The sequence below is a fragment of the Anolis carolinensis genome, chromosome 4 (genome assembly GCF_035594765.1).
Source record: "Anolis carolinensis isolate JA03-04 chromosome 4, rAnoCar3.1.pri, whole genome shotgun sequence".
Lineage (NCBI taxonomy): Eukaryota > Metazoa > Chordata > Lepidosauria > Squamata > Dactyloidae > Anolis > Anolis carolinensis.
In genome coordinates this window covers 43,706,242-43,729,127 of record NC_085844.1, presented here as the reverse complement: position 1 = coordinate 43,729,127, position 22,886 = coordinate 43,706,242, and the positions used below count along the sequence as shown (strand labels likewise).

The 22,886-nt window shown below is 42.2% G+C and overlaps 2 protein-coding genes across 3 annotated transcripts in view; one reads left to right on the top strand and one right to left on the bottom strand.

The window, feature by feature from the left end:
* Positions 1 to 9,784: 9,784 nt before the first annotated feature.
* On the bottom strand, positions 9,785 to 17,951 carry rnf4 (ring finger protein 4). The gene is made up of 2 exons (XM_003219620.4): positions 17,460 to 17,951; positions 9,785 to 13,491 (listed from the first exon to the last, which is right to left on the bottom strand). Exon 2 carries the CDS (start codon positions 13,449 to 13,451, stop codon positions 12,603 to 12,605), a length of 849 nt encoding a protein of 282 aa, XP_003219668.1. The 5' UTR covers positions 13,452 to 13,491; positions 17,460 to 17,951; the 3' UTR covers positions 9,785 to 12,602.
* A 1,360-nt stretch (positions 17,952 to 19,311) lies between these two features.
* ythdf3 (YTH N6-methyladenosine RNA binding protein F3) overlaps positions 19,312 to 22,886 on the top strand; it is a 32,107-nt gene continuing 28,532 nt past the window's right edge. Inside the window, exon 1 of one of the 2 annotated variants that reach the window (XM_062980327.1) lies at positions 19,312 to 19,685. In XM_062980327.1, the coding sequence (XP_062836397.1) occupies positions 19,662 to 19,685 (24 nt within the window). In that variant the 5' untranslated portion in view covers positions 19,312 to 19,661. The remainder of the gene's footprint in view (positions 19,686 to 22,886) is intronic. The other variant, XM_003219621.4, reaches the window with a different exon arrangement.

Here is a 22,886-nt window from a genome sequence, read left to right as displayed (position 1 = left end):
TCATAATGTCAAATCTAGGGAGCAGAGTGAAGTCCCACTGTTAGCCCCAACTTCTGCCAACCTAGCAGTTCAAAAACATGCAAATGTGAGTAGATTAACAGGTACCGCTCTGGCAGGAAGGTAACGGCGCTCCATACAGTCATGCCAGCCACATGACCTTGGAGGTGTCTACAGACAACGCCAGCTCTTCAGCTTAGAAATGGAGATGAGCACCACCCCCCAGAGTCGAACATGACTAGACTTATTGTCAAAGGAAAATCTTTACCTTTACACTGACATTTATGTCTATAATGAGGTATCTTGGAGGTGAGATCCTACTCTAAACACAAAATTCATAAATACAGTAGAGTCTCACTTATCCAACACTCGCTTATCCAACATTCTGGATTATCCAACGCATTTTTGTAGTCAATGTTTTCAATATATTGTGATATTTTGGTACTAAATTGATAAATACAGTAATTACTACATAGCATTACTGCGTATTGAACTACTTTTTCTGCCAAATTTGTTGTCTAACATGAAGTTTTGGTGCTTCATTTGTAAAATCATAACCTAATTTGATGTTTAATAGGCTTCTCCTTAATCTCTCCTTATTATCCAACATATTCGCTTATCCAACATTCTGCCGGCCCGTTTATGTTGGATAAGTGAGACTCTACTGTACCCATAGTCTGAAGATAAATGTATACACAGTATTTTAATAATGTTGGGCTTGAAACAAAGTTTGTGCACATTGAAACATCAGAAAGTAAAGGTCTCACCCTCTCAGTTACCTGGATGAACATTTTTGGAGTAGTGGGTTGCTGTGAGTTTTTCAGGCTGCATGGTCATGTTCCAGTAGCAGTCTTTCCTGCTGTTTCGCTTGCAACTGGGCAAGCATCTTCAGAGGTTTGTTCAGAGGTTTGTTGTAAATGAGGCAAGTGGGGTGTATATACTGGAACATGGCCACACAACCTGAAAACCTCACAGCAACCTAGTGATTCTGGCCATGAAAGCCTCCGACAACACAATTTTGGAGTCTTTTGAAATTCCAGAATAGGCATATTCTACCTGTATCTACATATACAGTCAGCCCTCCATTTCCACAGATTCTGTATTAATGGATTCAACCATCCACTGCTTGAAAATCTCTCACCCCCAAAAGCAAAATGTTTTGAAGATTTTTAAAATAAGGGACATCATTTCAACATGCCATTGTATATAATGGGACTTGAGCATATATAGATTTTGGTGTCCATGGAAACAAACTCAAGGCCCCACCATATAAGTATCCTCAGCCTCTCTCTCTCTCTTTGCCATCAGCTGCCTGCCTCTTCCTTTGAGACAGTGACTGTAGCACAACTACTTGTTTGTCTCCGAAATCCTCAGTCTCTCTTTAGTTGTGAGCATGAAGCCTAAGAAACCACTTTGAAATGCATAGGGTGCCACAAAGTGACAGGCAATATGCAGACACGCACACACATGGCTTCTAGCACAATTGTTTCTTCCACAATAACTCAGGATGGGATGTTGGGGGATGCTCTGCTTTACAATACTCTTCTCTCTTCCTCATTCCCATTAAGTGTTTATTTCAAACTTTAAAAAAAAAGAAAACACATGATTTGGGAACTTCTGTGTTCTGTTAAAAAGTTTCTCTCACTTAAGAGGCTATATATTCAAGAAGTGCTGTGTGTAGACAAAAATGAGGCTGGGGGGAAAAGAAGAAATAAATGTCCAAAGTGGCTGAATAACACTCTAGCAAATTCTTTATTATCCCTCGCATCTGTGCATTACACCATTCTTTATGACCATTTTGCTCAAGCTGGGCTTCCTTGAACATACCCCCGTGGGAATTGTACTCTTGTACTCTGCTGCCTCTTCAAATTGTCAATTTTCTTTTTGCTGCGCAAGCATCCACATGTTGAAGATTTTAACTGAGACTCTTTGGCACTGACTATCATTGAAAAGGAAAAAAAACTTGCATCACAAAGGCTTTTAAATGTGTGGAGAATTACATTTAAATAGACAGCAATATAGAACTTAACATTTTGTCTGTATGTTTTCTAATCCATTTGGCTGCAAGAGAGGAACAGTTGGGAAGCAGCATAATTTTATCACTCCATTGGGCCCTCTCTTCTTCAGCGGTCATGGAGCACCAACCATTCCATTAACCTGCGGCAGAAAGGAAGCTGTGTGGTTCTATTTGGCTCTTCCTGAACTGCATCTCTCTCAGCTGGTCCCTGGAAGAACTCTAATTTTAGCCACCAAGAGAATCATAGTTGGAAGAGACCATAAAGGCCATCCAGTGCATCCCTCTGTTATGAAGGGATATACCATCAAAACAACTCCAACTCGATCATGTAAGATAGAGCCAAATATAAGTAAACTGATAATCATCTCCTAATATTAACAGATTAATTAACATCCCAGTGTGTTTATTTTCACTGCACATCCAATAACCAATGATAGAATCATGAAAAACGGTAATAGCTCTTTCTGGGAACACATTCATAAACTGGTCCATTTTTAAAAAGAAGTCATAATGATGATTATTATTACTAATCATCATCATCATTCAGTCTATCACTTGCTGGAATGCACAATTAAAGCACTCCCAACCGATGGTCATCCAGCCTCCATTTAAGCACCTCAAGAGAAGGACACCCCACCACACTCTGAGGCAGCTTTTTCCATTGCCAGAAAGCTCTTGTCCACATTGGAGAATTTACAATCCAATGCAAAGTAGCAGCTCTTGGAGATGATCTTTGAGGAAATCAGTCACTGAAAAGTTAGTGCCTTCCATCACTAATCCTGAAACATAAACAGAAGTATACCGAATACCTTAAACATCTCATTCTTGGGCAGCTCTTAGTTAAGAAACCTAATTTCTATGTATTTGAGCCATAGAGTAGGGACAGAAGGGAAAGACTAATTTCAAAACTGGCAAGGACCCAGTCATACAAGGTGCGGAATGCATCTGGTGGAATCTGAAAAGCATCACATATAACACATCACCTCCTGTCAGGGGCGGTTCAACCAAGAGGCAAATTAGGCACTTGCCTGTGGTGCCATCCTCTGGGGGGCACAGTTGAGGTGCTCCTGGGGGTGCGCGCATGTGTGCGTGCGCACCCCCCCACCTCCTCTCGCCTTCGGCCTGGGCCCACCTTTGGCCAAAAACGGGCCCACGACCGAAGGCAAGCCCACGGCCGAAGGAAGGCCGAAGATGCCGAAGAAGTGCAACTGGTTCCTAAACTGGGAAGGAGGAGCCTCCCAGCTGCTGAGGCTTGAGCTGCAGGATCAGAGCAGAGGAGGAGGAAGGAGGTCCGGTGAGGCGGCTGCCTGCTGAGCTTGGTGGGATTATCAGGTCCAAGGAAGGCAGTTATATACAGCCTGGCTGAGTCAGAAAGAGGGAGAAGGGGGGTAGAGAAAGAGAGACAGGGGGGGGGGGTAGAGAAAGAGAAAGAAGGAGAGATGAGCGGCAGATCAGGTGGGAAACTGCTCCATTTTCGCACCGTCAACTCCCCCCCCCCAAAGTGCTGGCCATCCTTCCTGGGAGAAGAAGAAGAAGGAGAGAGCGCGAGGAAGGAGAAGGAGGAGGAGCGTGAGGCAGGCAAGCAGGCAGGCAGGCAGGCACCCAGGCTGGCCTCCCATGGCGTGTGCTCGCTCAGCTGTGCAAATTGCCTGCTCAAAACCCCTCCCAATGAGAGAGCCGGGTTTGGGTTGAGCAAAGGGGAAGAAGGAGAAGGAGGCGAGAAGTACAAAGAGAGACAGAGTGAGAGAGACAGAGACTCAAAGGCAGTATCAGGAGTGCGCATGCTCTGGCTGGCTAGTACCTAGCTAGCTGTCGGATCTAGGCCCCATCCCCCACCACCCTGATTGGCTCCGCCCGCCCCTCGCACGCCTGCCCCGCCAGCTTAAGTGCCCAGCCTGGGCAACGCAGGCGGAACAGAACAAAGAGGAGAAGGGAGCATGGTCTCGACGCTGTGCCACCAGCTGCAGACTCAGTCGCCTCTGCAACAGCCACGCTCACGCTCATAGAGGCAGCAGCAGGAACAGCCCTGGCCTTGGTTGCAGCAGCCAGCCAGCAAGCAAGCAAGAAAGGAAAGAAGGAAGGAAGGGGAGAAGGAGCCCAGCTGCAATGCTGAAGCTGCCTCCTTCTACCTCTCCTCCTCCTTCTCCCTCCCCTCCTCCTTCTCCCTCTCCTCCTCCTGGGCATCCTCCTTCTCCACCAGCCTGAAGAAGATGGAAGACAGCTCGCCCACCAAGGCCCCCTCCCTCCCTCCTCTGTCTCCATCAACGCAAAGGTATGGGAAGGTGGCGGGAAGGGCTCCAAAGAGAGGGGGCACAAGGAGGACAGGGGCTCGCTGGGGGCACGGCGAGAGGCAGGAGGTTTGGGCCAATTCGGCCCCTGCACCCTCCACCTGCAGAGGAAAACTTCCTGCTCCAGTGTTTGGTGTCTGATGGGCGAGACGTGGAGCAAAAATGAGAGGGGGGCTTTTAGGTAAAGGGAGGTAGGGGCAAGGAAGGCAGAGAAGGGACCTGTGAGGAGGCAGCCTCCTCATTTCTTTCCCTCCCTCCTCCCTCTTGCTCCATTCCCCACCACCATTCTCTCTACAACACCCCACAACAACTTCAACATCCCTCCGGCCCTGGGTTCAAAGGCATCTATCTTCCAGGCTCTCAGGAGGAGGAGGAGGAGGAGGAGAAGGGACCTGTCGGTAAACAGCCTCCTTCCTGTCTCGTCCAAGGCTTTCATGGCCGGAATGTCTGGGTTGCTGTGAGTTTTCCGGGCTGTCTGGCCATGTTCCAGAAGCATTCTTGCCTGACGTTCCTCCCACATCTATGGCAGGCATCCTCAGAGGTTGTGAGGTCTGTTCAAAACTAGGCAAGTGGGGTTTATATATCTGTGGAATGTCCAGGGTGGGAGAAAGAACTCTTGTCTGTTTGAGGCTAGTGTGAATGTTGCAATTGATCAGCTTGATTAGCATTTAATGGCCTTGCAGATTCAAAGCCTGGCTGCCTCCTCCCTGGGGGCATCCTTGGTTGGGAGGTGTTACCTGGCCCTGATTGTTTCCTGTCTGGATTTCCCGTTTTCAGAGTGTTGTTCTTTATTTAGGCGTTTCCTTAATCCCTCCTTATTATCCAACATTTTTGCTTATCCAACGCTTTTATTTTTCAGATTGGTTTGAGGGGGGCACCAAAATTCTGTTTGCCTATACTTGAAAATTACCTTGGGCCGGCCTTGCCTCCTGTGATATATAGCATGCTATGGTTAAAAGCTTCTGGGTTTTAAAAACAATAGTGTGGATTGAAGGGCAGCTGAATGGGAAAGCCAAGACAAGTGCTCACTCAGTCACAATAAATTAATACTGTGATTCTTACTTTCATACTTTCACCCTCCTTTTTCAACTTGTACGCAGAACACATCATGCGACATGCGGGGTTTGAGGAATCCAAGGCCGGAGTTAAAATTGCTGGAAGAAACATTAACAACCTTAGGTATGCAGATGATACGACTCTGATGGCCGAAAGTGAGGAGGAGCTGAGGAGCCTTATCATCAAGGTGAAAGAAGAAAGTGCAAAAGCTGGGTTGCAGTTAAACATCAAGAAAACAAAGATCATAGCAACTGCACCTATTGATAACTGGCAAATAGAGGGAGAAAACGTGGAGGCAGTGACAGACTTTGTATTTCTAGGCATGAAGATCACTGCAGATGCAGACTGCAGCCAGGAAATCAGAAGACGTTTACTTCTTGGGAGGAGAGCAATGGCCAACCTTGACAAAATAGTGAAGAGCAGAGACATCACACTGGCAACGAAGGTCCGCATAGTCAAAGCAATGGTATTCCCCATAGTAACCTATGGATGCGAGAGCTGGACCATAAGGAAGGCTTGAGCGAAGGAATATAGACGCTTTTGAACTCTGTTGCTGGAGGAAAATCCTGAGAGTGCCTTGGACCGCAAGAAGATCCAACCAGTCCATCCTCCAGGAAATAATGCCCCGCTACTCACTGGAGAGAAGGATATTAGAGGCAAAGCTGAAGTATTTTGGCCACATCATGAGGAGACAGGAAAGCTTGGAAAAGATCACGATGGTGGGGAAAATGGAAGGAAAAAGGAAGAGAGCCGACCAAGGGCAAGATGGATGGATGGTGTCCTTGAAGTGACTGGCTTGACCTCGAAGGAACTGGGGGCGGTGACTGCCGACAGGGAGTTCTTACGTGGACTGGTCCATGAGGTCATGAAGAGTCGGAGATGACTAAACGACTGAGCAGCAGTGATTCTTTAGCTAGTGTTTGCAGAGTGTCAATTCATAATTTGCCATGTCTCCAGTCTCTGAAATTATTAACAATCCAATGTGGTAATCCTATACATTTTATTTAAGAGTTAGCTTTATTATGACATTTACTTCCAAGTAATTATGGGTTTAAATCCTAATAATTTTTTGGTTGTTGCTACTTGTCAACAAGTCAATTTTAAATTAAGGAAGCCTGTAAATCCTGATTTTACACTTTAACTTGTATGTGTAAAATGAAACTGACATTTTGATTCAATTACATCTCCAGCAGAATTATTATATATCTCCTCTAGTATAGTTACAGTTTGCCTGGCAAACAGATACAAGATTATGTTGCTGCTGGGATGATGGAATAAAGCAACTTTTACAGTTTTTCCCTTCCTAGAAGTGAAGAAAAGACACCAATAATAAAAAATTGTTGCGTTTTAATAGTTTAGCTTCAGAGAAATATTTAAGAACTTGCAAAAATGTTTAGAACTTCAAGCTTTCTCATCATACAAAATAGATCTTGGAAACAGGCTTATAATTAACAAAGATTGCAATATTCTATCTACCATCTGCAGTGGTTTTACATAAATCTTGTTTACTTGTACTTTTGATCAGTCACCAGACAAATGGCAAAAGAAGAATCTATAAATATTTGAGGAGTCCTTAATGATTTACTTGCCAGGGGTAGGTCCAAGTCAAGAAATGAACAGTTGTGAGTTAATGATAGCCATTAGCGGCTAAGACACATTTGTACATTCCTTGCCTAAGAAAACCCTATGTGATTCATGAGGTCATCATAAGTTGACTGGCAGCTTCAAGGAACACACATACAAGTTCCTTACTATAATTTCTGGTGGTGTGAATCTTCCTAGCTTCTGAAACAGCGATGAGACTCCTGCAGTCCTTCACATGTTGTTGGGACTGAATGTTTCAACTTTACCCAACAGTCAATACTGAGGAATGCTGTTGGTTGTAGTCCAGCAACTTCTGGAGAGCCATGTGATTCCCACTGCTGCCCTGAAAGATTGAAATTTTCTCAATTAAGGGTTTGTCATACTTCCGATAACATTTTTTGTAATTTTCAATCAGTTCTTGTGATAAACTGTAAATATAAACACTGTACATAGTTAGTAACAACTTTTTTGCAAACATATCGTTTAATGTATATTAAGTCTACTACCACTGTGGATCTTTGTGCACAAGGAAAGGTACGTAAAAAGTGTCTCATTATGTTTCCTAGAAATATTGTTTTTTTTAAAGGCATAAAAGAAAATGAAACAATGCTGCTCACAGAATTCCCATAATTGCAAAAAATCTGATTAAAGCAATTCTTGATTTTTCGTAAGGAACTGTTGACAAAAACAAAATACTCTGCTTCTTAGAATTTTTCTCTTAAATTTTGTAATTTTGATCTCATTAGTGACATCAAGTGAGGAGCTTTCATGGAATGTGAAGTTAGGTTCTTTTCCAGATAAATGCAAATGTGTTTAACTCAAGAATGTTCTGATTCCCTTCTGCTTCAAAGATTTCACAAACTTAAATCTACAGCACTTACAAATTGGCGAGGTCGCTGGCAAAACTGTATGTAGCTATGGATAAAACAAAGTAGATCATTGACAATTTAGGAACTAATTTTCAACTACAATGTTTGAATACAAAACACACCCATCCACCCAATAGATGCTTTCTTTTCTATCCCAATTCCCCAAATGTGTGTACCCATCCATCCACTCACACTTTCCAACTCCCAGTCCCACTAAATAAAAAGAATCAAGAAAATAAAGGAAAATAAAAAAGATTCAATTCTAGAAAACAAGCCAAGCCAAAAGCTAAAGCAGCAGAGCTGTGAACAAGGCAAGTCAGAATCTTTCAGAGCCAAGATGCAACTGAGCACGATGGAGGCACTCACCCAATAGACACAACCTGCGTCACCACGTTCTTCTACTCTGATTGGACTAACAGGCAGGGCAGAGAAACCCCACAGCAAGCTCCATGTGCCGCAAGCTCCCGAACAGAAGGGAAGAAGCTATGCCTGGCAGCCATGTGGGCCGCTTCAGGCAAAAACAAATACAAATACAAAAAAAAATGGCAGCTGGGCCCTTGCCGTTACGGCTAGCTAGAGAAGCCGAAGAAAAATGGTTAAAACAGATCCATGCACAAGTCTAGTACGCAATGAGCTAGCAGGTTTTAGAAAATTGAAGATTTTCCATCATATAATCTGCCAAATTTAGGACCACTTTGCTAAGAATCAGTTACGACTTTTTGGGAAAGCAAAGCACTCCTTCAAAATAGATAATGCTATTTGTCATTTGGCACTGCATCTAGTAGGACTTTAAAAAAGCTGGTAAGTTAAACAGTTCTATGAAAATGTGTTAGTAGAACTTTGAATAATAAACCCAGTGAAGTGTGGAGAACATTGCTCTGCTTTCAAAAGGTAAGTATGAAATACGTCTAAATTCAGTTGGTCCCTACATGAGCATAAATTTTAAACTGGTCATCTTTTAATCTCTGTCCTGTGCATTTAATACGTATTTTGTAGAAATATGTTTCAATATGTATCTTTTATAGAACTACATGTTAATATGTGTGTTTATAGAATTATTACAATGTTTGTGTTTTGACTGTGCTGTGACCCAACCTGCCTTGAGCCGCTAGCAGAGATGGGTAAGAAATAAAATTATTGTTATTATTAAGAGAAGAATAAGTTTATTATGTTTTGATTTAGTTTGAATGTTAGTATTTTTTTAATTAGCTGAATACAGGATACTGTATTTGGGGAAGTTGGTATCTCCTATAGCTGGAAGACTATTTCACCGTTACAAAATGGAATGTTACTTGAGATCCACGATTCAACATTTTGTTCTTCTATTCAATATCCAAATTTCCTGAAACTTAGTGAAACCATGTTACAGTGACCCGCAAAGCTGTTACACCCTTTCCTGCTTTGGAAAGTCAAGGATCTTAAGCAACATAGCATTGATGCCTTATTATCTGGCCAGTTTGCTAACCAAATCAGAATTACTTCCCAACATTGGAACAATTGGAGAAGGTACCAGGACTTTTTCAGTGACCTGAAGAACCAACTATAGTCCTCATAGATATGCAAAACAAGCCATGCAAAGCCTTGACTGATTAAAAACCTGAATCCCAATTCATCTCTGTTCACATTTTCTCTTTCTACCCGACTCATTTGTTGCATATTGAAAAAGGAAAGTGTGGTGGTCATGACAATAGAATGTAGGTAGTCTAAATCTTCCTTTGGACAGCAGCTACTGGAACATGGTCATGCAGCCTGAATAATTCACAGCAAACCAGGTTTAAATTTCAATTATCGTATTTTTGTTCAGGCAGCTTTTCTTGTTCAGGTAGTTATGATTTACTATATTCTTTATAAAGTGTCTCATAAACAGACCCCCCCTCTCTACACACACACACACACACCTATACTTTATATAGAGTATTTATATCCCCAGTTCTACTATTCCCAATACAATCAGAGAGGAAAGATTATGGAAAAAGATTTATCAATAAAATTTATTCGTCTAGATATCAAACACAAATCTGATATACACATAAACCAATATGTTTAAATAAGTAAAAAGCATGAACTCTATACATTTACAATGGGGAAAATACAGAAAACAGAAATTTGATCTTTAATTCCTAAATTCATGCACCTCCTCTATATCATTTGCTTTGAAAATAAATTCAAAGGAATTTTTACATCTTATTTTGAAGATAGTTAGATATGGCTACATTAAATTGAAGTTTAGGCATTAGATGCATGAGGTTTGTGGACCTTCCTCTTCCCATGGCATGAAGTTGGTTGGTTTCAATAACACTATTAAAACTAACCACGGTGTGCCTATGTTTAAACGTAATGTTATGTCGTAGTTGGTTAAAAATGGAAACGAAACTCAGATTTCCTTGAATATTCACTGAAGGAGAAGGGATGATACCCATACTTGACCCCTGGCTATGTAACACTAAAACATGGTTTAACATAAAATCCAAATAGAGTCGTTTGGTTGAACCCATATTTAGTCATATTACAAGCCAATTCACTGAAAACAATAGCCTAACCTTAGTCATGACTAACATAAATCTCACTGATTTAAATGGTATTTAAACAAAATCTGGATCCAAACCAATAAAAGCTATTTGAAAATTCATTGTAGAAACTGTTTGCCTACAAGCTGGTGCAAATTTCAAAAGCGATTATAAAGGGAGTTGTAGTTATGTCTCATGTAAATAGATATATACTAGCAAAAACTATAATAAAATTACACGAACCGGCAGTATACAACTCTTCTTAATAGAAGTATACTATTTCATTTTATGAATCGTGGCCTTATGCAAAAAAAAGGAAAAAAAAGAAAAAAAGAAAGCTCATCTGGATCTACTAGAAGTTACTTTTAAATTACATGGGTTTCTGCAAATATTTCCTTAAGTAATGAAGAGTGGGTTGATAATTTTCTTGATCTCTGGGGTGAGCTTTTCAAGTTAAAAGGATGTGATTCAGAAAAGTTCTGTATTTTTCTATAGAAGACTGCCTACTACTGAGACAGTTCAACTAACGTGGTATAACCCCACCCACCCCACACAAAGCATTTCTAAGATTCTATGATACCACAACTGGCCTTTCAAAGTTCTTTTAGTGGTATGGGAGTTAATTATCTGGAAATACTAAGTGGTGCATCTAAATAACCCAAGATGGGAAGGTCTATTCAATCATATAGATTGGTCATTTATTTGCACATCCTAATCATACATGACTATTCATAGTAAAGCATTTCTGATGAGATCAAAATGCTTAAAATGAAAAAAAAAATTTTTTTTTGAGGTTGCTCTTTTCATAAGGCCAGAACCGGTGATTCCTGTACTCATGCAATCCATTTGTACATTAAAAATTCTGAATAAGAATTTATTTCTGTAACTTAAATTATTAGTAAGCATCTGAAACTTTCTACATAACCAATAATGGCAAATATTCAAAGTCCTTACCCCAACACTAACCTGCTGTCACTAAAGAGACTGTATTACATGAGACAGTATCTAACATTTCCCCATACATTAGCCTTCATAGTCATATGAAGTGTATGGATGATTTATTGCATGTTGATGTAGATAAAGGTCAAAGTATGGCCTTCCTCTACCCGTTTATTGCTTATAAGACTTTGCAGAGCTCCAGAACTCACTTTTGCCTAGTGTAAGTGGCACCAAAACTTCAAATTGTGTGCTGCACTGGCAAACTCTGGAAGGTTAGAAAATGGACTTACAGACATATCCTGCTGGGTCAAATAGAAAGAAATTCTATAAAGATCAAGCTTTAAACATAAAAGACTAATAGAAAATTATTACTTAAAAATTTAGGGCTTTAAACCAACTTCACATATATAATCTTGATCATTGTCAAATGAGAAGCAGGATGATGCCTTAGGCCATTTTCAAAATGTCTACACAGGAGGGAAAGTGCACCTAATATACATATTTAAGACCTACCCAATTTGAACTGCATTAATATATAGCAAAAATTATTGTTTCTAGAATTACTTTCCCAAATTATGAACAACCTATTAGTTAAGTATCAGCAATAGGAACTTGTTAATACATAGTAATTTTTAAAGTCAAGTCATTAAACATTGTATCATGAAAATGTAAAGGCTAAAATAAGCTTGTTTCACCACAGCTTAATTTCACATCCTTCTTAAGAGGGGAAAACATTAAGGAGGTGCTTTTGAATGTATGTGTATGCAAAGATTAGGCTTCAGAACATCAAAAAGTCTGAGTAAAGCATGCCTTCAAATAAAATATTTGCACATTGTATATCAGATGTTGTAATATGGCTACAAAGTCCAGCCTCTTGGAAATTCAGAAGTCCACACATGAATGCTTTCCATGGCATTGAATCTATTACAGTGAAATGCACTAAAAACTGCAGGTTTTCCAGTTGCTTGCCACTTTTACTTTCATTATCTTGAGCATAATGACTTAAGTCTCAAATGAACAGAATATTCACAGTCTCTTCAAGAGGAGACCATCTCCTTCCTTTTCTTCAAAAGTAGCATAGAAATACAAGGTGCTTTCCTTGAAGCAGATAGTCCTTCAAAGAACGGTTTACCCTGATGAGCTATAAATCCAACTTGCTAGCATGAGAAATAAAACAAAGATGAGCTTAGGTGTAAGACTGGTCAATAGAAAAACAAACCAGAAAAGTCAAAAAATAAGCATCACAATTGGGCATATATGTGATTTGTAGTTCTTTATTATTTGTGGTATTAAAATTTTATGAAGCATCTTTCAATTCAGATTCTTTGGAGAAGAATCTAAAGCTTCATATATAAATTGGATGATACTGTTTGTAACCAAGTTTCTTCCTACAAGTCGGGCAAGAATTAACATTTTTTAGAGAATCCCGGAGGCACTGACTACAGAAAACATGACCACACTTTGTTGACACAATAAGCCTTCCACTCTGTACAATTTCTGAGTATCCATCCATGCAAATTGGGCAACTCACAGTACCTGAACGGCGTGCACTTGAAATGCCATCTTCCAGCAATTCCAATTCCCTGGGTAGTGTATCAGTCAACACTACATCATTATCTCTTGGTTCATCATCATCACTGCTCAAAACACAGCTGTCAGCAAGTTGCTGGCTTCTTAAATGTTGGTTTCGTTGTTGACAAACATTTTCTTCAACTATAACAACAGAATCGTTGCATGTCAGATCAACCACAACTGGGTCTGAAGATTCGCAAGTGAGGTCTACTACTTCTTCACAAGGATTTTCTTCAAGATCAATAGGTTCTACCTGTGAAGCACTGTCAGCAGTAAAAGTAGATATTCTGCTTCGCTTGCAAGTTTGTCTAGAATTAATCGTTCCTCCACAGCGCTTCTTGGAAACTTCACTCTTCCCTATCATTTCACTGGAAATGGATGGCATGGCTGTGTCAGTTGCTAACAGAAGGCCATTTTCATTTCTAGTAGAAGCAGCAGTGGCGGATGTCTGTAAAGAGAAGGCCACAGAAGAAGTTGATGGAGATGAGGAGGTGTTGGTTGAAGAAGAAGGGGCGATAGACTTCTCCTCCAAATCATCAACTAGGTTTGAAGAGACCAGATCAGTAGATCTCTTGTTTTTCCTGCGCTTGGTAGCACAACGCTTGGAATCAGTTGGGCTCATGGTATGTAGAAGTAGAAAGCACCAAGCTCAAACAAGCAGTCTAGGAATAAGAAAAACAAAGAGATGATTTCTGAAATCCAAATGTAATAGCCAGTGCCTGCATACATATTCCCAAGCAATGAGCCATTAAGCTTTAACCATCACAATGATATGCAAGCAGCCTAGTTCCCATTCTTATTAGTACTCTATAGTTAGATATTATCTGATTCTTTTTCAGATGGTTACATGTCTATTTTGTGCTGTTTTGGGAGCAGCATCAGTTATAATGCTAAAGCCTTGGTTAACAATTCAGTTTTAGCAACTATTTGTGATGGAAGTTATATTCTGGTTTCTTGGTGGTTCCTTCCCCTTGAAAAAAACCCGCTTCTTCCAAAATTCTATTGAATTTACCCTACTGTTATAAGCTGGCCAACTGGTCTTGTGTTTTTTTCCTTTTACTAAATATTTTTTCAATTAATGTGCAGCACTGTCCCTTTAGCAATATGGTAAGTACAGAGACCTCCTAATATGAAAATGTCCCATGGAAAGAGAGATCTGAGAACATCTTCCAGATGTTTAGTTCAATGCTCTTATGCTATATGATGTGGAGGAGCAGCTGGCTCCCTCCCGGCACATGATAGAGATCAGTGCCATATTTGTGTCCACTGACTACAGCTGTTTCTTTCTTTTATTGCAGACTGGAATATGGCAACTTTGACTAGTGTTGCTTTAGCTATAGAATGGAAAGCCAGTGAGGCTCCAGATTGACAGAATAATCATTATCTAATGCAGAACATTGACACACATGCCCCTCATCAACCTCATCATGAAAATAAGTGCAGGAATGTTATGTATGAGGATTTTGCTAGAATTTTCTTCTCCAGGAGGAAAAAAGGCAGCTGATATTTACCACTGACATGAACTTGCACGTAAAAATGTTTATATTTTCAATGAACCAAAATGATGCACTACTAATTAACAGAAACAAAACTTTTGCCCCAAGACCTTATATTTGCCAATGGTAGTTAGCCCCACCAGAAATGATTGTGCAACATGGAATTCAGAAAAAGAAAAAAAAATGTTGAATACATACTTTAGAAAATTATAAACCATATCCTGTTCTGAACAGACTATGAATAGGGAAAATTGTTGCTGCCAATTGTATTCAGCTTAAAACACACATAATTTTTTATTCAGCATGTGTTTGGCATATTTGAAGGTTCAGTTTGACCCAGTCATTAACTTAGCAAATCCTCTGCCTAAACTTAAAAGAAATACTATATAATTTGCCTATATTTGAGGCAATGACATCTGCATGGTAGAAACACTATCTAGACTTGTGGAAAGCTGTGCACTTTACCTTCTGACCAGTAAATAACCGATAAAGAGTCTAACAAACACAAAGTTTCCTGGAAACCAGATGTTTAAGGTACTCATGGAATATACATAAATAAAATCTAGATTCAAAGTCGTGAAGACAAACATCTTAGTAAATGACCATCTCCACATAAAAACTGTCTTAGATTAGATAGTTAATTAGAATAAAAAGTAATCTGATGAAGACTGTTCCCAAACAGTAACTTCCCAACGACAACCCAAATGCCACCAGAAACTCCAGCTCAACAACCAGGAGTTTAGGAATCGAATTAAAATTCAGTCTATGTACAACAATCATTATTGCTTTGCAAGAACATTTTATGAGTTACAGCAGGAACATTTTCATTCTGGAGCCAAACTTGTCATAAAAGACAGGCTCACGGAGTGCATTCACAAGCTATAATATCAGATAGTCCCACCCCCATCCCCCAAAAGACAATCTATGACACTGCAATTTTGGTTTCTCAGAAGAAGACTCTTGAAAAAATCATACCAAGTAGGCAACACCTGGATTTCAATGTAGGCACAAACCATTCCCCTACTACCACATCAAAAACAAGGGAATTCCAGACATGAAACAATCAGGGCCAGCTAATTAACTCTCAACAAAGGATGCCCCCAGGCAGAAAGCAGCCAAGCTTTGAAGCTGGAAGGCTATCCAATGCTAATTAAGGTGATCAATTGCAACATTCACACTTGCCTCAAACAGAAGAGTTCTTTCTTCCACCATAGACATTCCACAGATATATAAACTGCACTTGCCTAGTTTTTAACAAACCTCACAATCTCAGGATGCCTTCCATAGATGTGGGTGAAGTATCAGTAGAGAATGCTTCTGGAACATGGCCACACAGCAAGGAAACTCACAGCAACCCAGTGATTCCGGCCATGAAGGCCTTCCACAACACACTCCCCTAGATGTTTTAACCACAAACACATTCAGGGATAGCTGTGCTGGCCATAAAGCAAAGTAATTGTCTGAGTCTTAACTACTCAGCACCCAACTCCTGTACAGAGATCTCTAGAGAAATTTCTTAGCTCCCTACCTAAGAAAGGGGCCAGTGGCTTCACAAAATACCCAAAAGACCGAGTCATCCTGGATTCTAAGAGGAATGACTCTGCTGCTGCTACAACTTACACTTGACTATCTTTTCTCTTGGCTCTCATAAGGCCAAAATAGGGGAGTGGCTTATGCCTGCACTGAAATCCGCCCTGAACAACTGACCTGCAGAAACAACACTGGATGTAAAATGTAGGCCTGTTTCTCCAATGGCCTCACTTTTCTTCTACTGTCTATATGGTTCTTTACCTTTTGCTGGGCGCAGAACCAGTGGAGCTCCAAAAGCTTACATGAAGCATTTCTCTGCATTTTGAGTTGGCTCCGAAAGGTATTGCTCTTTTGTGGACATTGTTTGATTTGGGTTGCTGTGAGTTTTCTGAGCTGTATTGCCATGTTCCAGAAGCATTCTCTCCTGATGTTTCACCTACATCTATGGCAGGCATCCCCCCCGGTTGCGTGGTCTATTGGAAACTAGGCAAGGAAGGTTTATATATTTGTAGAATGTCCAGGGTAGGAGAAGGAACTCTTGTCTGTTGGAGGCAAGTGTGAATGTTGCAACTAATCACTTTGATTAGCATTGAAAAGCCTTGCAGCTTCAAAGCCTGGCTGATTCCTGCCAGGGGGAATCCTTTGTTGGGAGGTGTTAGCTGACCCCGATTGTTTCATGTTTGGAATTCCTCGTTTTAAGAGTGTTGTTCTTTATTTACTGTCCTGATTTTAGAGCTTTTTAATACTGGTGGCCAGATTTTGTTTATTTTCATGGTTTCCTCCTTTCTGTTAATATTGTCCACATGCTTGTGGATTTCAGTGGCTTCTTTGTATAGCTTGACATAGTGGCTGTTAGAGTGTTTTAAACTCTAAAACCAGGACAGTAAATAATGAACAATACAATGAAAACATGGGGAACTCTAGACATGAAACAATCAGGGCCAGTTAACACCTCCCAACAAAGGATTCCCCCAGGAAGGAATCCGCTAGGCTGTGAAGCTGCAAATGTCAATCAAGGTGGTTAATTGCAACATTCACACTTGCCTCCAACAGACAATAGCTTTCTCCCACAGATATATAACCCCTACTTGATTAGTTTCCAACAGACCTCACAACCTCTGAGGATGCCTGCCATAGACGCAGGAGAAACGTCAGGAGAGAATGCTTCCGGAGAATGGTCATACAGCTAGGATAAATTACAGGAACCCAGTGATTCCTGTCATTAAAGCCTTCGACAACATTTTGTTCCATTGGTTTGAACAATGCCATGACTCAGCACTAAATAACGAACACCCCGAACGCGGAAAGCTCTGAACAACTAAAGGGAAAAAAAACAAGTGCCTTTTAAAACTCGGCTCACTTCCCAGTCTCTTCTGAACCTATGCGAACACGTCTTTGGCCGACTCAATTCCATGTCGGGGTTGTATGGTCTTCAGCTTCTTTCTACCCGGGCCAGGACTTTCTTAAGGGCTTCCTCATGTCAGGCTCCCTTTCTCGGCCGCCATTTCCCTGGCAGCCCTGCTCCGCTTCGAAGGCAGGTCCTGCCTTCCTTCCTGCCTCTCCCACTCCTCCCTCATATCGTTACATCTTTGACGATCTCTCACCGAAACGGGCGGCTAACCTCCCGAGGAAGAAGCGGCGTCCCTATTGCGAGCACCGACGGTTCAACGGCAGACCTTCGGAAGTAAAGAAAGAAGCCAAAGGGCTCTCTGCTTCTCCTAAGCCGTCGACTACGGCGCCTCGAGACACTTGAAGAAGAGCCACCCCGCTCACTCTACCGAAGAAGAGCCACCCCGCTCACTCCGTGGACATAGCCCAGGACGACCGAGGTGAGACGGTTGGAAAAACGGTCCCGAACGCCTTCCTTTTCGAAGAGCTCCCACACCTTTTCCGTTCCCCTCAGGATTCTCAACCGACTCTGTGTTCCTAATGACAAGAATGCTGACGTCACTTCCTCCTCCACCCCACCGGCCGGAGGCAGCACTGCGCCTGCGCTTCTTCACAAGCGCGAGCACGCCCATCCCCGCCTGCGTACAGAGCGACACAGACACACTATACGGGCTGGGTTGCTGCGAGTTTTCCGGCCTCTATAGCCATGTTCCAGAAGCATTCTCTCCTGACATTTCGCCCACATCCTCAGAAGCTATGAGGTTTATTGGAAACTAGGCAAGATAGGTTTACAGTATATATTTATGGAAGGTCCAGGGTGGGAGAAGGAACTTTTGCCTGCTGGAAGAAAGTGTGAATGTTGCAATTAATACCTTGATTAGCATTGAAAAGCCTTGCAGCTTCAAAGCCTGGCAGTTTCCTGCCTGGGGGAATCCTTTGTTGGGATCCCTCTTGTCTTTTGCTGAATGTAGCATTTGTTGGATTTTCTTAGTGGGTCTGTAGATAGTGTGTAGGTTGTGTTTCTTCATCAGCATCCCTATGTGGTCAGTGGTTCCCTTGATGTATGGTAAGAACACTTTTCCTCAGGATGGATCTTGGTTCAGTTCCAAAGAACAAGAGGGATCCTCTCACCTCTGCAGGAGTCTACTGTACACCATGCAGCTGTGGACAAGTCTACATAGGGACCACCAAACTCAGCATCATCTAAACACGAATCAAGGAACGTGAAAGGCACTGCAGACTAATTCAACCAGAGAAGTCAACCATAGCAGAGCACTTGAGGAACCAACCTGGACAAAGTACATTATTTGAGAACACCGAAATGCTGGACCACTTCAACAACCACCATGTCCGACTACACAGAGAAGCCATTGAAATCCACAAACGTGGACAATTTCAACAGAAAGGAGGAAATAATGGAAATGAACAAAATCTGGCTACCAGTTTTTTAAAAACTCTAAAATCAGGAAAATAAATAAAGAACAACACTTCCAGACATGAAACAATCAGGGCCAGTTAACACCTCCTAACAAAGGATTCTCACAAGCAGTAAGCCAGATCTCGAAGTTGCAAGACTTTTCAATGCCAATCAAGGTGATTAATTGCTACATTTCACATTTTCCTCCAGCAGACAAGAGTTCTTTCTCCCACCCTGGACATTCCACAGATATATAAACATCACCTGCCTAGTTTCCAACAGACCTGACAACCTCTGAGGATGCCTGAAACAGATGTGGGCAAAACATCAAGAGAGAATGCTTCTGGAATATAGCCATACAGTCCGGAAAACTCACAGCAACCCAGTGATTACGGCCATGAAAGAATTCGACACTATACGGCAGGCATGGGCAAACTTGGGCCCTCCAGGTGTTTTGGACTTCAGCTCCCATAATTCCTAACAGTTGTTAGGAATCGTGGGAGTTGAAGTCCAAAACACCTGGAGGGCCCAAGTTTGCCCATGCCTGCCATACGGGCTCTTTGAGGCAAGGGAGGCGTGCGCATGCGCACCCTTCTGGTTCTCCCCATCCCTCCTCCTCTTCCTTCCTTCCCCACGTGACATGAGGCGGAGACGGAAAGGTCGCCTGCGACGTCGTCGTCAGCAGCCAGGGAGGAGGAGGAAGAGGGGGAGAGAGAGCGGAAGGTCAGGGCGCTGCGGAGCGGAAGTGGGAGCCGGAGCGCGTCCGCCATTGTGGGAAAGCGAAGCCCGGAGAGAAGAAGGGAGAGAGGGAGGGAAGCCAGCGTCCAGCGGGTTGCTTTCCGAGGCGAAGGAGGAGGTGGGCCGGGCTGCGGAGACAATCAGGCGGCGGCGGAGGAGGTGGAGAGAGTGGTGGAAAAAGCGGCGCCTGGAGGGAAGCGAGACTGAGGAGCAGGCCCGAGCGGAGCGGTGGGGGTGAGGGGGATTGCGCGCCCCGTGAAGAATGTCAGCCACCAGCGTCGACCAGGTAGCGGGGCCCGGCCTCCTTCCCTCCCTCCGTCCCTTTCTTCCGCCGGGCATAGCGGGGATCCGCGGCCGCTACATCCGCGGCTCCTCCCCCGTTTGCCAGCGCCGCCCCCTCGGAGGCCTGGAGGCCGCCGCTCAGCCTCGGGCTCGCCGATGAGGAAGGCCGCTGAGCTGCTCTGGGCCTCTGGAGCAGGCAGGGCCTCGGCCTCCCCTTCTCCGGATCGCTTCGTCTTTTCCCCGTCGGCTTCGCGGCCCGTCCCTCCCCTTTGGGGCCCTGAGGGCTTCGGGCCCTTCCACACAGCCCTCTATCCCAGAATATCGGGGCAGAAAATCCCACAATATCTGCTTTGAACCGGGTTATCTTTAGTCCACACTCAGATAATGTGGGATTTTCTGCATTGATATTTTGGGATATAGGGCTGTGTGGAAGGGCCCATCGTGAGCGCTTCGTGGCCTCCCCATCGACGCTCCCGGGCCGCCTCAGAGGTGTCTTCTCGCCACTGCGACCCTCCCTAGTTTTGTATATACAGTAGAGTCTCACTTATCCAAGCTAAACGGGCCGGGAGAACCTTGGATAAGCGAATATCATGGATAATAAGGAGGGATTAACGAAAAGCCTATTAAACATCAAGTTAGGTTATGATTTTACAAATTAAGCACCAAAACATGTTTTACAACAAATTTGACAGAAAAAGCAGTTCAGTACTCAGTAATGTTATGTTGTAATTACTGTATTTACGAATTTAGCACCAAAATATCACGATATATTGAAAACATTGACTACAAAAATGGCTTGGATAATCCAGAATCTTGGATAAGCGAGGCTTGGATAAGTGAGACTCTAATGTACATATATTTTTCTTGTAATTATGCCTCTTTACACTGTGGCATATTTTCACCTTTTTGTGCCCCCCGCCCATTTTGTACAAATATTTTCCGACTACTAATTTTCCTTGCCTGCTCTGTTGTCTTCCTTTTATTATTATTACTACCTTGGGTCCCTGGTGTTGCCTGAGTTATTTGAAAAAGTCAATTTTTCAGTGTCCAAAATGCATCAGGTTGTGAGTGAACTGCAACAAAGGGCCCTTCCACACAGCCATACAACCCAGAATATCAAGGCAGAAAATCCCGCAATATCTGCTTTGAAATGGGTTACCTGAATCCACACTGCCATATATTCCAGTTCAAAGAAGAGAGTGTGGGATTTTATTCAGCTGTGTGGAAGGAGCCTGACATCATGCCAGCTTAACCCTGAGAAACTCCATCAGTACTTAAAATCTCTTTATGTTGGGCAAGTTTGCTGTGGATGCATCATGGGTAGGGTTCAGTGTGCTCTGGCTGTAGAATATTGTGGGTCAGTCCCCTCAAACGCCACCAGTAGGTTGAGTTAGTTATGTTCTGTGTGCCACGTCTGGTCCAGGCCCGTCATTGGTGGAGGTCAGTTTTCCTGATTGTCAGTGAACTACAACTCCCAGAAAGAAAGGTCAGTTCCCCCCAAACCCCACCAATAATCAAATTTCGGAATATCAGGTATGCGTGCCAAGTTTGTTCCAGAGCCATTGGTGTTTGGGTTCTCACTGCTCCCTGGATATAGGTGAACTACAACTCCACCACATCAAGGTGAATTCCCCCAAAGACCTCCAGTATTTTTTGCTGGTCATGCGTGCCATGTTTGGTCCAAAATCATCATTGGTGGAGTTCAGAGTGCTCGTAGACTGCAGGTGAACTATACATCCTAGTACCTACAACTCCTAAAAATCATGGTGAATTCTTCCCAAACCTCTCTAGTATGCTCAGTTGCTGATCAATTCCTCTGTTTGCTGTGTCCCATAGAAAAGAATAGGAAAGGGTTATGGGAGGTAGTGGGCGGGGTCATGCAAATTCCACACCAATGGAGAGAATCAGGATGTCTAGTGGTGGAAACACAGAAAATCTAGGATGAAATTGTCCCTGAATGAAAGCCTTCACTTCAGCAGTGGGCAGTGTGTCGTTGATGGAGGACATTGGCAGAGTCCTTGGACATGTTTACAGTGCTCCGTATAACCTGCAGTGTAATTGGAAGGAGGGCCATTGGTGTCTCCTGAGCTGTGGGAGCTATAGGTCTTTGTTGAAGTGGGAGGCTGTCTGTGGAAGTGGACACCCCAGACACACGCGCGCGCACACACACGTATTTTCACTTTTATTATGTATGTAGATTTATTTATGCATGTTATTTATTTACTTTGCAATAAAACTATATTTAACTTGAAGAAAAGAAGGTTGAGAGGGGACATGCTAGCCTTTTTGTAAAGCAGACTCTCAATTAACTGGAAATCTCAAGCAACCAGCAAAAAAAATTAACTATAATTGCTTACTTCATTCACAGAGCTGTTTTATAATAGTGCAAAATTACTACTTTTAATTGCTTTATTTCAACATTAATATCAAGTCATTACAAGAGTTTATGGTATATTATAGGTTTAAAGTACCCCTCGGCTGCCATAGTGTTAGGCCTATTTTTAATAGTAATTCTCAAGCAACTTTATCTGGCATCTACAAACTGGTTAACTGAAAGTTTACTGTTTTTCAAATATTAATATTATTTATTCATTTCTATCCTGCTTTTTCCCATGGGTGGAATTCAAAGCGACATACAAAGGATTAAAAGAGACAATTACATATACATCAATACATAAAATACATAAGCAACTAAAAGTATCATACACTAATTTATAAAACAACCCAATTTGAACACCCCATATATAACCATTAATACCATTACAACAACTATCATTAATTTCATCCCCTAAATTCAGGCCACTAAGGTTATTTGTAAACTTATGTAGATCCATTTTCATATTGCCAGAGTGGGAAGGGAGAAACTTGTTTTCTGTTGTTCCAGAGCTATAGATTCAAATGGCAGGAAAAGAGATTCCATTGGGGTAATCTTCCTGATGGACAGTAGAGGTTTTTGAATAGAGGCTGGATGGCCATATTGTCAGTAGTGCTTAAATTGTGTATTTGTGGTAGGGGGTTGGACTGGATTGACTTCAGAATCTCTTCCAATTCAATGATTCCAAGCAAAAACAATGAGTCCTGCTATAGGCATATGATCCAAAATATATGTGTGTACATAAATATATTGCAAGTGGAATAACAGACCATAAAACCATACCGTATACCGTAATTGCAAAATTAAACATCCAGATAAAATGTGAATAAA